Source organism: Mesoplodon densirostris, chromosome 12, assembly GCF_025265405.1.
Source record: "Mesoplodon densirostris isolate mMesDen1 chromosome 12, mMesDen1 primary haplotype, whole genome shotgun sequence".
Taxonomy (NCBI): Eukaryota; Metazoa; Chordata; class Mammalia; order Artiodactyla; family Ziphiidae; genus Mesoplodon; species Mesoplodon densirostris.
In genome coordinates this window covers 48,587,941-48,602,110 of record NC_082672.1, presented here as the reverse complement: position 1 = coordinate 48,602,110, position 14,170 = coordinate 48,587,941, and the positions used below count along the sequence as shown (strand labels likewise).

Sequence of the window (14,170 nt, the reverse complement as noted above, 5' to 3'; positions counted from 1 at the left end):
AAACACAAAAACTTGAGGTTATAAGAATGGTTTTTACATTTCACAACCCTCCAACAACTTTTATAGAGAGCCCCTTTAATTCTCACACTAATTATGTGAGGTTATTATTTTTATTACCTCCATTTTACAGATGCTAAAAAATGAGGCTCAGAAAGGTTAAGTGATTTGCCTGGGGACACACCAACCTTGTAAGTGAGAGCTAGTTCAGACTCGGGCTTCCTGACTGCCAACCACAGCTTCCTCAGCCTCATCAGGAGGCTGCCACTGGTGGTGGGAAGTACACCACCAGTAAACAACACAGTGACTGTGTACTCTATCTTTAAAGATACGGCCACAAAACCTGCTGGGTGGCATAGGCCTGTCCTAAGACCAACAATTCCACTGCAGGGAATATACCCAGGAGATAGGAGGACATGACCGCCACCATGGCAGCTAAATTCATAAAGACCCTCAGTTAGAAATACCAGTAGAATGGAAACATGGATCTATTTGTACAATGGAATACTACTCAGCAACGAAAAGGAAAGAACTACTGTTACGTGCAGCAACATGGATAAATCTCACCGACCTGATGAGAAAGAAACTAGACACCAAAGAGTAATACTGGATGATCTGTTTATATGAAGTTCAGTTACAGGAAAAAGGAATCTCTGGTGATAGAGGTAAAATAGTGGCTACCACTTGGAGTGGTGACTGGCTGAAGGGGATGAGGAGGTCCTTAGGGGGCTGGCAGTGTCTGTATCTTCATCTGTGGGTGGTTTCAGGGGCATATACGTATGTAAAAGTTCACTGAGTTGTACACTTCAGACTTATTCATTTTACTGTATGTATATTATGGCTCAAAAAAAAAAGTGTCCATGAAAGCAAGCCATTCTGATACATAAGCCAGGTCTATCTGAGCTTGTTATGTTTAAATCAACATTAGTCAGCACGGAGCCTCCTGAAAACTCATGAAGAAAGTGTGTCAAGAATTCTCCCACGGTCTGTGTGAGCTCTGGAGGAACTGATGGCTGGAGGGGTTGGGATCAGACCTCAGGGGAGGGTGCAGGCGGCTTGCGGGTGAGAGGCCACGGTCAGCTGAGGGGTGGTGCCGTGTGGGGAGGGCTGGGAGGTGAGGCCCCATGGCCGTGGCAGCAGGTGAAGGCAGCCTGACTGACCTCTCTGGGCTTGGGCGCCAAGCTGGGACACACTGCTCCAACCACCTCAAGCTCTACAAATCCCAAGCCAAACTCACCCTCATTCTTTGAAAATAAGACCTTCTTCCCAACTCACTCACTCCTGTTGTTGGCAACTTTATCCTCGTGATTACGTGCATGTGACCACGAGGGAATTACCTTTGATCCCTCTCTCCCTTTCCAGAATGGTGTTTGAGCCTTTCCACGTGTCTACAGCCCATTTTCGCATCTGCTTATCCCCCAAGAACTTAGTCTTGTCCAGGATATGATAACAAGAGTCCTTTTCGTTTACCAGTCGCTACGTGCTGGGCACTGCGCTAAACAATTTACATGTGCTGTTTCACTTAATCTTTGCAAAAATTAAAGCACAAAGCAGGTAAAGTATATTTGCACTTTACAGATAAGCAAGCTGAGGTGTGGAAACGTTAAGTAACTTGCCCAAGGCCCCAGAGCTGGTGGATGGTAGGGCTGGGTTTCAAATCTGGTTCTACTCCAGGCTTGCTGCCTGCCCCCATGCAGTCTTTGGCTTCTTTCTATCAGCAGCTCCTAGCAAAGCCCTTTCACTTTGAAAGGCGCTCAAATAATTAATTTTGTCATTGCTCAGAGATCCTGATTGGACAGAACGTAACAAGAGTTTGTGACTAAAGAAGATCTAGCTGCTGTCACTGGGGGACATGCAGAGGTAACAGAATGAGCGATACCAAATGATTTCTAGCGACCTCCAGAATGCTGTCGGCCGAGGACCACCCCCCCAGGTTTTGGGTCTGGTCTTGACCTTCTCCCCAACATGGGGCTGCTGCTTACAGTCCAGTGGGGCAGGGGGGAGGAGAGGAACAGAGGAGGGGCAGTTTAACCCAGGTCCCAATTCCAGCTCTGCTGGTGCCCGGGGAAATGCCAGCTCATCCACTCAGGGGGGTGACAGACATTTCCGTGTGCCTTACATGGGAACCTCACAACTGTGTTGAGAAACAATGGTCATCCACAGTCCTAAAATACCTGTGACTGGCACACGCTTCTGAACACTGCCCACACTTCCATAATCAAGATGCGGGCCTGGCTGTGGCCTGTGGGGAACATAAAACCTGATGTGCAAATATCTTCAGGCACGTGGAGCAGCTGTCTGGAGGAACTGACTAATCCCCCGCAGAAACTTCAGCATGAAGCACGCGTGCCATCTGCAGAGCACACCGGCAGATACACACCAGGCCGTTCCTGCCTCGTAAAGTGGCCCGGGCAGGGCAGACCCTCGGGAGGCATTTTGTAAACAGCTGGGCTGTCTCAGAGCTGGCCAATGAAGGTCTTCCAACTCCCTCACACATGCACTTTAGAAGGTGCCCCTTAAAACCTTTTCCATAAAATAAAGGGGAAAAGGAGCTTATGACTAACCTTCTCAATTTTTATTTTCTGTTCTTTTAATCACTGTCTTGAGAGGGCAGATGCAATAGGGCCAGCCATACCTGAATTCAAATCCTGCCTCTGCCCTTTTACTAGCTGTGTGACTTTGTACACGTTACTTAACCCCTCTGAGCCTGCTTCTATCTTCTCTGCTCCACTTCTCACATTTGCCCGCTGGGGCCTGGCACTGGGTAGGTATCCTATAAACGCCCCTGCTCCTTCTTTTTCCTCCGTTGCAGCATTTCTTTTATTCTCCTTGAAAATCCCGGGGCCCCAGTCTTTGTTTCCACCCCCCCGCCCAGTTCAGTTCTCCAGTTCATTTACTTCTTCTTACTTATCTCCTTCCAGTGTTTGGCATGGATGGGAAAATACTTGTAAAAGGGAAGAGAGAAGAAAAAAGAATTTTAAGAGGGAAGGGTGGAGGATTCTATTTGGAAACTAAGGGTGCGAAGCTGACCCTTTGAAGGGCGTCAGGACAGCATCTGGGAAGGTGATGGTGGAGGTGAGGAAGCCACCAGAAAGGCAGTCAGGACAGCTCTCTAGGGAGGAAGGCAGGATGGCCAGGGCCGAGGGTGGCCACGCGGGCCCTGGCTCACAGCAGCAGCACACTGTGAGGGGACAGCCTCGAGGGGCTCCTGACATGCCTGCCGCGGACTCCAATCACTCAGGGCCACAGCCAGGGGCATCTCACCCCGTGAACTAAATACCCAGCCCTGTCAACAGCATCCCTGCCAGCATGCTCGGGCTTCTGGCCCTGCAACCTTCTCAGTTATTGATGGTTCAAGGCTGTTAACAACAAATTCTAGAGAGTCCAGAGCCCAGGAGAAGGGGAGAAACAAATCCTGAACTACTCCCTCCAGCCCCAGAATTCCACTCACACACGGAACGATGCTGACACGACCCACTCCATTCCCACCCCTTCCTAAATCAAAGATTCATGTCTCGCAACCTTCACCTGCTCTCCTCTCCTTCCGGGTCTGTGAGCTGGGATCTCAACAGGTTTGCCTCAGGGTATACTCTCTCATTTAGGCCCAGGTCTCAGACCTGGGGGCACTTCAGACCCTCTTAGCTCATCTTGACTCAAGATCACATCCAAATACCTCTTTGGACTGTGGAGCCAATCAAAGCTGCCTGTGTGCCTTTGATTAGTGATATGGCACACCATCTGGCCCTGCGCTGGGGGTGGGGGGGTGGGGAGGGTGGTGTGTGTGTGTGTGTGTGTGTGTTGCTTCTTGTGTGGGCATTTGGCTCCAGGACAAGAACTGCCACGTGCTGGGGAAATTCAAATAGCCGAGCTGTCTGACCGACCTGTAATTTAGCCCTTGCACAGCATCTGTGCAAGGCAAGGTCTTAGTTTAGCGTTTTTCCTCATCACTTGAGACTGCTGAGAAGGATAGAGGGAGGGAAGAATTGGCATGAAATAAAAGAATTAAAAAAGAAGGAAAGAAAGAAGAAGAATGGCAGAGGTGGCCATGATAACCTCTAGTAGAAAGCACTGCCCTGTAATCCACTCCGGTCACTGCTCAGCCTTGCTCGGAATGACTAGGCTTTGGTTAAAAACAATAACAATGAAGGTGACCCCTTTCCTTCAGACACAAGCATTATCTTTTCCATGAGGAGCCTACATTGACTGCAAACTGCACACTTAGTTCCACACATTTATCCTTTGACCACTATGTGAGGTTCCAGGAAGAAAGGAAATAACGCCGGGAATTCCCTCCCCGGTATCTAGTGCTCTAGAAGCATCTGAAAAGCTGTCCCACTGGAGTGGCTGCTGGTTTGAGATGTATTTCATGTAGAGGTTAATTCCTATAAATCTTTGGAGGGGGCAGGATGGAGGTGGAGCTTCTCCAGGGACTGAGTTATTCTCTTCTGTCGGCCCTCTACATGCCCTTTCTACTCGTCTTCTCCCTGCTCTGGACCCATCAGGACTCATCAATGGGCTCCTTTGACCGCTGGCTCTAGTGGGGTTTGGCAGAAGACCTGGAGGACGGCTGAAGAGTGAGCTTGGCCACGCACCCCCCAGATCCGCCCCAGCTGCCCGTCTCCACCTGAGGGGGCCTCTCTGCACAGCTGCTCGTTCTTAGTTCTGGTGCTGTTACCCGCTCTGGGATGCCGCATCATGCCCTGTCGGTTTTCCTAAACCCCGCCTGGGCCATTGTAAATAACTCCTCTACTAAATTCTCCAATGAGCGTGCCTTCTGTTTTTGGCTGAGACTTCGATGGAGTGATGAGCTACACTATTCGACTGCTCTCTTGGCCTTCCGCAGCCCTCTCCTCCCAAGGCAAAGTGTCCCGAGCCTGGGTGCAGGGAGGAGGGCGGCACGAGCCAGGAGGACATCAGCAGACGCTCACGCACCAAAAAGCAACATCTGGTTCATGCACTGAACCCACAACAGTCTCCCACCTGCAGAGCTGTCAGATTCCCGCCAGATCAAGAAGGAAGAACCCAGCCAAAGAATGACAGCCCAAATATTTTCTGAAGGAAGGGAAGGAGGGAGGAAGGGCTGGGTGGGATGTGACCAGGAGCCTTCCTCATTCAAGTGCCCACCTTGTCTTGCTGTGTACTCATTGTCCTCGATCAACCTGGCCAATCCGAAGTCAGCGATCTTGCAAATTAGTCCATTCCCCACAAGAATGTTTGCTGACCGCAGGTCTCTGTGGATATAATTCATGCGCTCGATATACGCCATTCCCGCAGCAACCTGTGGAAGCCGAGGAACACATGTTACATGTGGCTCCATGGACTCCCACGTCAGTAAATCTAAGGCAGGAATCGAGGTACCACAGGGCCTACCTGTGCTGCCATGTCCACAAGGTTTGGTAACTTCAGAGCTCTTCCTTCTCCATCTTTTAAGAAATCGAGTAAACTTCCTATGAGCAAAACATAAAACCATTTCGATTTCTTTGGAAAGATAAAAATTCCCGATGAAGGGCTGTATTTGGTTTTCTTATTAGAAATAACGAGGTAATTAAATGAAATAGTGCTATCGAAAAAAAAAGGTTTACACAAAAAAAACAGGGCAGAAGAAAATCTATGCATTGGAATGTGGCAGTTTTACCTTTTAAAAATAAACTATGGTGGGACTTCCCTGGTGGTTCAGTGGGTAAGACTCCGAGCTCCCAATGCAGGGGGCCTGGGTTTGATCCCTGGTAGGGGAACTAGATCCCACATGCATGCCACAACTAAGAGTCCGCATGCCACAACTAAGAAGTCCTACAGATCCTGCATGCCACAAGCAAAAACATGCTGCAATGAAGATCCCGCGTGCTGCAACTAAGACCTGGTGCAGCCAAAGTAAATAAAAATTTTAAATAAATAAATAAAAAACTTGATACCTTTGAAGAAAAAACTATGGTGACTCCATTTCTAGGGACACCACAAATGGGATTAAAACTAGAAAAAACAGGACTCAATTCCCTTTATGTCATAGGAAGAACATATTGAAAGGCTGTACCACTTCAATCTCATTCCCAATCAGCACCCCCAACAAGAGTGAAGTGGGGAAAAGAGCACCCAGCCGAGTGGTTCCCAAAAGGTGGTCCTGGACCAGCAAGGATGGCAACCCCGGGGGAACTAGTTAGAAATGCAGACTCTCGGGTCCCATCCCACATCTACTGAATCAGAAACTTGGGAGTTCTGGCCTAGAAACTTGTATTTTAAGAAGCCCGTTAGGTGACTCTGATACAAAGTAAAGTTTAGAATCACTGGCCCAGCTTATTGACAGATTTTAAATCAAGAAAAGTGTATCTGAGGAATAGAGGGTGGGGCAGGTAGCTCTCCACATTAGATCATGGCCAATCAGGCCTTAAAAGATATCTGAAACAAAACGGCTGGAGCTTTGGAGCCACTGTGATGACACAGCCTAAGGAGCTCAGAATGAACACTGGGGCTGAAACAATCACAGGCAGAGGCTGGAGGCTCATGTGATCATTGGTGACTTTTTTCATGCTTTAATCACAAAGTTATTTACCAAATAACCCTGGGTACAAAGGACAAACAATCTGTCAGGAATAATTCCAAATATATTTTAAAAGAAAGTACGTGGAAAGGAAAAATTACACTGGTGTCCTCTGACGTACAACAAATTGTCTTTTAAGGCTGTTTCTTGTTTGGTTCATCTATTTTTCCAAAACAAAGTGATCTTTGGCCTTATCCCCAACAACACTGCTTTGATTAGAAGGAGAGAAAAAGAATGAGACTAAAATGTGCTCTTTAAAAGCATGTCTTTCTACGTCTGATGTTTAAGAAGAGAGCTGAAAAAAAAAAAGATGTTGAAAAGATGGAGACTAAATTTAACCCAGAGATCAGTGTCTGATATTAATTGTTCAGCCCTGCAAAAATTTAATTTTTAACACAAGCTCTGGCATTCCAAATAACAGCAAACTATTATAGCTCTCTGTATCACCCCTGATACTAAAAATGAGTTTCTTTAATTATGGAGAGAAGCTGGAACTCCTGACACATGCAGCATGCAAAAGGTACCGCGCTTCACAAGAATCTGGGGGGCAAATTCAAGGTCATAGACTGTTCTTAAAATGTTTTCATTAGTGAGCACACAATTTGTGCCTCTTGATAAGAATGCTTGATTCATGGAGAAAGGAGGAAAAAAGCAAGCAGGCAGCTCCATTTCCCTCCCCAGAACAAGCCTGCAGGTCCCCGTGAGGGAGAGCCCGAGAGGCCTGGCCTGACCTTTATTCATATACTCGGTGACAATGTAGATGGGCTCCTCGGACACCACCGCATAGAGCTGGACCAGTTTGTCATGCTTCAACTTCTTCATGATCTGTGCCTCCTCAAGGAACGATTCAGGGGACATTGTGCCGGGTTTAAGAGTCTTTATGGCTACCTTTGTGTTTCCATTCCAGGTACCTGCAGACACCCCACAATATCAAGTCAAACCAAAGATCCTCTTTTGATGGAAAAAAAAGTTGTTTAGTGAGTAGCTATTTGCATAAAGTTGGATTTTAACTTAAAAAAACTTAACATATTTTTTTTGTTGAACAAAGACAATCAAATGTAAGGACTCTGTCAAGTATTTTCAACAGGAAAAATGTGCTTAGTTATGGCTATATCATGGTTTATAATTCTTTAAAATTTTTTTGTGATTTTGATATAATCACTTTCCTTTTCTGGCTCAGCCATGTGATTACAAATTTGTATAAAAAGCTCTGGATGGATACATCTTTTTTTTTCCTTCCAGTTTTACTGAGATATAATTGACATACAGCACTGTATAGGTTTAAGGTATAAAGCATAATGATTTGATTTACATACATCACGGAGTGATTATCACAATTAAGTTTAGTGAAATCCATCATCTCAAATAGATACAAAATTAAAGAAATAGAAACAATTTATTACTTGAGAACTCAGGATTTATTCTCTAAACAATTTTCACATATAACATACGGTAGCGTTAATTATATTTGTCATGTTGTACATTAGATCCCTAGTACTTTCTGGACACTTCTTTATAAGGATGAAAGTCTACGGGTTAGAACAGGACTGGCCATCCAAGAGCCATCCCTTAGGCAGTAGAGTGAGCATGGAAGAAGTTAGATTAAGTTCTATTTCATGGGGTGTGCCATTTAAAAATACATGGCAACACACTGAGGATGTTTGCAGATTACCTCTAGACTTTTAGCTGTCAGCAATGGATAAGCTGCTTGACTGAGTCCTTGAAAAGTTGAGCTAAGTGTGCTGATAAGCATTGGCAAGAAGCTCTCGGTCCACTTGCCAACACTTCAACCAGTGAAGGAAAATTCCTCAAGCTTACTGATGGTCAGCCACAAGAACAATGACTTCTATCAGAGAGACTGGAAAAATTAAACAGCAGCTAAGAGGGAATAGAGATACCTGAACTTCACATGTTTAAAAAAAATCTAGGAGGTTCAGAGGCAGGCCTGGTTTATGATCACCATCATTTACCTCATCTGTAAAATATAGAAATGGAACTGGATTCTCTCTCCAGTCTTTTTCAGCACCAAAATTAAAAAAAAAAGTCTAAATTCTATGTGTATCCATTATTAGTCCTATGACTTTGAATTAAAACTATTTATAAGGGAAACAGAAAAATCTACTAAGATTATATTGTTTTCTATTTGGAAAAGAGGGCTGGTTTGAATTAACTTTATATTTAATATAACTGATTTTAGAACTAAAAAATTCTATAAAGTGGAGCAACTCTTGTTACCCTGTTAAAAACATGATTCATAAAATCACAGCATGCAACCTACAAAAATATAAATTATCAAAGAATAAGTGGTTTAAAGAAGAGTTCATTCAAATCTTATAGAGGACTGACCGCTAAACGTAAATGGGAAATTTGACACCTTGTAAGTGGTCTATGTGAGTGTTTAAGCACCCCCAAAATTTAAATAGAGTAAGATCCTCCTCTCTAATAAAAACCTGGTTACTTATACAGCCTTCCATCCTGAACCTGAACTGCCCCAACATGGTGTTTTATGTTCAGTAGGAAACAAAATCCTAATAACATGTGTAATGATTTAAAATTGGTAATGACAAAGTTTGAAAATAAATTTTTGTATAGGGTTTAAATCTTCCTGATTTTATGAGTGACTGCATTGAAATCCTTAGGACCCACAAATACAATTATAAATTGGGTGGGGATGAGGGAGAGGAAGGCCATATAAATATATTTTACAATATGAGAGTTACATTCCAGACAGTGATGGACACAATAATGTGGACTCTGAAAACAATTATAATGATAATACTTATTATAATAGCATATGCATACTCACATACACGTGTATATCTGAGTGTGTCTCTCTCTCTCTCTCCCCCTCTCTCTATAGGTAGTATTTACTAGTTGTCAGGTTCTAAGTGCTTTAACTGTATTAAATCTTTTAATGCAGATCACATCTAGATACCTATACCACACAAATCAACAGGTACCTACCTATATTGCTTTTAATTGACTCTAAGAAAGTAAGAAGCAGGATTCCGTAAGCACCAACATTACCTTACTGACAGATGTTTCAGGGTGTTACAAAAGCAGTGGGGAGGGCCAGTGCAGTTGGCCTGATCAATGACACGACAACCAAATTACGAGAGAAGTATGTGTGTCTACTGAGCACCTGCTATATGCAAGGGACCCTAAACATACTCTCCATGAAATTCTCAAGACAATCCTAAGATGTAGGTATTACTCCAATTTTACAGATGAGGAAACTGAGGTTTAAGGAGATTAAATAAGCCCCTTGCCCATGGTTAATCAGCTAGAAAAGCTTCAAATCCAGGCTACTGAGCAAAAAAAAAGTATGTGGTCTTCCCCTGCATTAGCCCAGCTATAGAATCTTACCTTCCCACATCTGAGGAAGAGAAAACACCAGAGTCTTATTGTACTGGTTTCCTGTTCTGTGCGTGCCTTAATTAACCACATGAAGTAGGATAGAAGGGTATAATCTGGATGGCCTGTGCCCGTCTAGCTATCCAGGTTAAGCATCTTGGTCCCAACGGCTGTATACGTTTTTGTTTAAAACTGTTCTTTTAACTGGCTTTGAGATGCAGCCAAAACAAAATGTGCCCTCTGCCTTACCAAGCCACACTTCAGCGAAACACCCCTGACCCAGCTTCTTCTCCAGAAACAAGGAATCACGTGCAACTTCCCAAGCATCTTTAGCCAATCCAGAAGTTTGTGGGGTACAACTTGATGCAATCACAGTTAAGTTAAAACACAAACCATCAGCTTTCTCTACAGGAAAGGGAATTAATAAAGAAAACACAGTCCTTATAATCCATAATCATGCATGCACTAGGAAAGATGGGAGGTGACGTGCCCTTTACGGTGACACTGAGTTCATTTCACCAACATTTGCAGTTGGAAATGAAGGCATTTGGTGCAGGCTAGAATATTCCTTGTACCATTTACTGGTTTATGAATTGAGGCTCATATAGTAGTATCATTTGAGCCATTTTCCAATCTTGACCAGAATTCTGAAATCAAAACCAAAATTATTAGTAATTCACATTTTCTTCTTGGCCAAAAAGTCTTTATTTTCACCTTCCATCTTTGATGTTTGGGACTTCCCAAACAAGAAAGCTAGTAAATAGAGTAATTGAGTCTCAGCATACCCATCCATACTTCCCCAAACTGCCCATTTCCCAGTCTCTTGATCAACTGCAGGGATTCTCGAGGGATTTCCCAGACATCTTTGGTTTTGACAGATAGATCGGTAAGCCTTGGCATCCCTTTGTGACAGGGAACTACTAGGCGACAGCAGAGGCCTGCGGCTCTCTCTGATGGGGCAGGGACAGCAGCAGGAGGGGAAAAGAAAAGCAAACACGTGAAACAACACTTACAGGTGCACAAACCCAGCCAGCACACAGCATTACTCAAAACAGTGCTATGTCAGCAGAGAACTACACACGTCTTGGAAGATTAGACACCACACGCTGAAACACGTTCGTTGGAGGTAGAATAGAGGACGTTTTATATTTGGATGACTGCGTACCCCCAGGTTTAATAGAGTCTATATGTATATACAGATACAGACCGCTTTGGTTTCTGTGCTCACTGAATAAGAAAAATGTTTTCAGCCCAACGTGCTAATAACATGTCTTCCGGAACTCTGCAAATACCTCCGCTGATTTCAAAAGGCACTTCTGGACCACAGAGTGTCAGCACAACTGTCTTTTGCCCCTGTCTAATATCTAGGGTTTGGGGATTCTCTTTGCTATGAATATACTTAAAATTGTAACTTCAGTACAGGATTCTTGTACAGAACATTAGACTGTTATAAACTAGTAAGGCTAAAGATTATACTTGGCAAGGGAAAAAAGAGGTCATATTTCTCTAGTGATTTCCCTGGCAGTTTGAACTGACTCTATTCTACCAGTCAGAAACTCTTGCTTTTTTGATTATTTTCCCTTAAAAAAATCTTTATAACAGTCTCCGATGTATAATTTAGGGGTCTGGTTTGAAAGGAGAAAGAATGCAAACTAAAATTTGCAGAAACTCAAGGATGCGAGAGAACTCTATTTCCTATGAAAAAGAGGAAGGGAAAAAGTCGTTATCACTAATAGGTTATTTGGAAGATTTTTTTCCCTTTTCGTCTCTCTCTCTTTAAAGAAAAAGCCTTCTAGAACCTAGCAGTGGTAAGGGAAAATTGTCTAAATGCCCAGTTAAACATCAGTCAGGTGAGAAAGGTGACAATGGATAAGGAATCAGGGCAGTAACAAAAGCTGCAGAGTGCCTGGCTTGAGGCGGACAGAGCCCCACCAGCTGTACCCCACCAGAGGCCCCTCAAATCCAGGGAAATAAAATGTAGTGTTGCGGCCTTTTCTCCAGGAACCAGCAGCAAGTTTCTTTTTATTCCTTTCTTTTTTGATAGAATCAGGTTCTGAGACATTTAGGCAGGAAATTATTTATGTGTCAATATTTCAAAGGCGTTTTATCGTGTGAAGGAGAGAAAGAGGGAAGAGGAAAAGCCAATATAAAAACAAATCCGTCTCGAGATGGATTTTTTTTTTGAGATTAAAAAATGTCTATTGCTTTTCATATCCCTTCTCTCCTTCCAGCTTTATGATGTTATTAAGGTGCCCTTTCCAACACAATATTTTCAAATGATCCAAACCCTGGGGATCCAGCTGATGTTTGGCTGTAATGAAATATATTTAGGCATTTGAAAAATCCTTACAACATGCAGGCATTCTGAGTATATCACTTAAGCGCAGGGAGATATTCTGCTCCATTTCTCCCAAGTATTTCATTAGAATCCACATAGACAAAAGATACCCCCTGCCCTAATCAACAAGTACTTCAAGTGTCATTAATGTTTTCATTTGTTCATTACTGCCCAGGATCAATAGATAGACATTTCTTATTGCCATTTTCAAAAAACTGCTTTTTTTGGGTGCTAAAAAATTATACACACGTATTTTTAAATGAATGAGCATAGAGCAATAGCTGAGTCAAGCCATGTACTATTTTGGAGTCTTGTCATTGTCCTGAAGAATAATATAAAATGTATATATGGATCATACAAAAAACTATTGGGTTTAACAGGCTATAGATCTCTCTCTGTACATGCATATCCCTATCTATTGGTGTGTATATATTGATATAGTGAGATTGACTTGCTAATCTAGGAAAAAAAGCAATCATTCTAACAACTGCACATAAAACCACCTTCTTTAATAAAATGTACAAATCACACACCTAAATACCTAATTATTGTATGTTTCTAGGAACAACAGACTAGTGGTGATGTCTGGGTGTTAGGACAGAGACTGATCTACTGTTTAAAAGTTTAATCTAATACAATAGCTGTAACAGATTTAGGAGCTGTGGATCATATACGTCTAAGTCTAGTTAGGAAATGGAAGTATTGGTGGGGAAGTAGAACATGATAAATGGATTGTGAAAGTCATCTAGTCATGACAATGAAATGCATGTGCAGCCATTCCCGCTACAGCGCTGAGTGTAAAGTAATGGTAGAAACACAGCACACCCTCTAGGAGGCCCCGTGTAAGTGTTCCCCCGGAGACCACACCCTCTTCCTTCCACAGTTCCTGAATTATATTCTGCAGGGGAACAGGAAGAGATAACTTCCAAAGATTTCAAGATGAAAACAAAAAAACAAACAGCTTTTAAAATTTAACCTATTGCTTTCTACTTGGGGAACCTGAATGGTATAATCTTTTGACAAACATATGGAACTAATAGTAACTATGGAGGAAAAAACAGTGATAGAACCTATTCGGCCAAGCCCCACCTTGAAGGGCTAGCAAAGAAAAATGTTTTCCTAGTGCCTTTGTATATATTTGTCGTACCTCTTTCCCCTTTCCCGCTCTGTGCCCACCCATACCTTCCAGCATCCAAATGGTTAGCAGCCAGTTAGAATTCAGGTTACCTGAGTAATGTTGTACAAGCTGCTGAAGTGTTTCAAACTGGGCCCGGGTGGTAATATAGTATCCACCGTTGTCAAGTTTGCGAATTTTGTAATGTTTGACATGGTCTCCTTTCATATCATCCCAGTCACGGATAGAAAGTGAATAGGCACCTGGGAAATGTGCAAAGCATTAGCAGCTCCAATCATTTTGAGTACCAATTTGTTTTTTGGGTCTCATTTACTTGAGTATTCTGATTAATAATTATCAAGAGGACACACACACACTTCCACTCAGTAACATAGGAAGAAAACACCCTTTTCCTGCAAATGTCAGAAGATATTAGCAATAAAATGATTCTATCCTTGAGAATGAAAGCTCTCTGGATTTTTTCCTGTGATACTCTGTTCAGTACACTTGTGCTGGTGAACATGGCACAGACCCAACTCCCCCCGGGCAAGATGAAGGGAAGCACAGATGTTCACAGCTGAGATTGCTACCCTAGTCTCCATTACCCACAGGGCATCACAGAGGCAGGGGTGGCGTGTACTGAAGAAATCTAAGGACTGTTTCTCTAGAACTGAGCTTCCAATTCTTGCTTCAGAACACTTTTCACAGTAGCAGATAACTAGTGTCTGGTATATCAAGCTAGAAGGCCACCGCTCTTTTTCTTTGGCCCAGCTCCTCTACTGGGTTCTAATGAGTTGTTACATAATGAGAATGCCAGCAGATGGAGGAAAAG

The 14,170-nt window shown here is 43.2% G+C and overlaps 1 protein-coding gene across 4 annotated transcripts in view; it reads right to left on the bottom strand.

Moving 5' to 3' along the window:
- FYN (FYN proto-oncogene, Src family tyrosine kinase) overlaps positions 1-14,170 on the bottom strand; it is a 213,057-nt gene that overhangs the window by 27,395 nt on the left and 171,492 nt on the right. For 3 of the 4 annotated variants that reach the window (XM_060115201.1, XM_060115199.1, XM_060115198.1), the window contains 5 exons: positions 13,452-13,601; positions 10,672-10,836; positions 7,264-7,443; positions 5,368-5,444; positions 5,122-5,275 (listed from right to left, as the gene is read on the bottom strand). In XM_060115201.1, the coding sequence (XP_059971184.1) occupies positions 5,122-5,275; positions 5,368-5,444; positions 7,264-7,443; positions 10,672-10,836; positions 13,452-13,601 (726 nt within the window). Of the gene's footprint in view, positions 1-5,121; positions 5,276-5,367; positions 5,445-7,263; positions 7,444-10,135; positions 10,292-10,671; positions 10,837-13,451; positions 13,602-14,170 lie in introns of all 4 variants that reach the window. The other variant, XM_060115200.1, reaches the window with a different exon arrangement.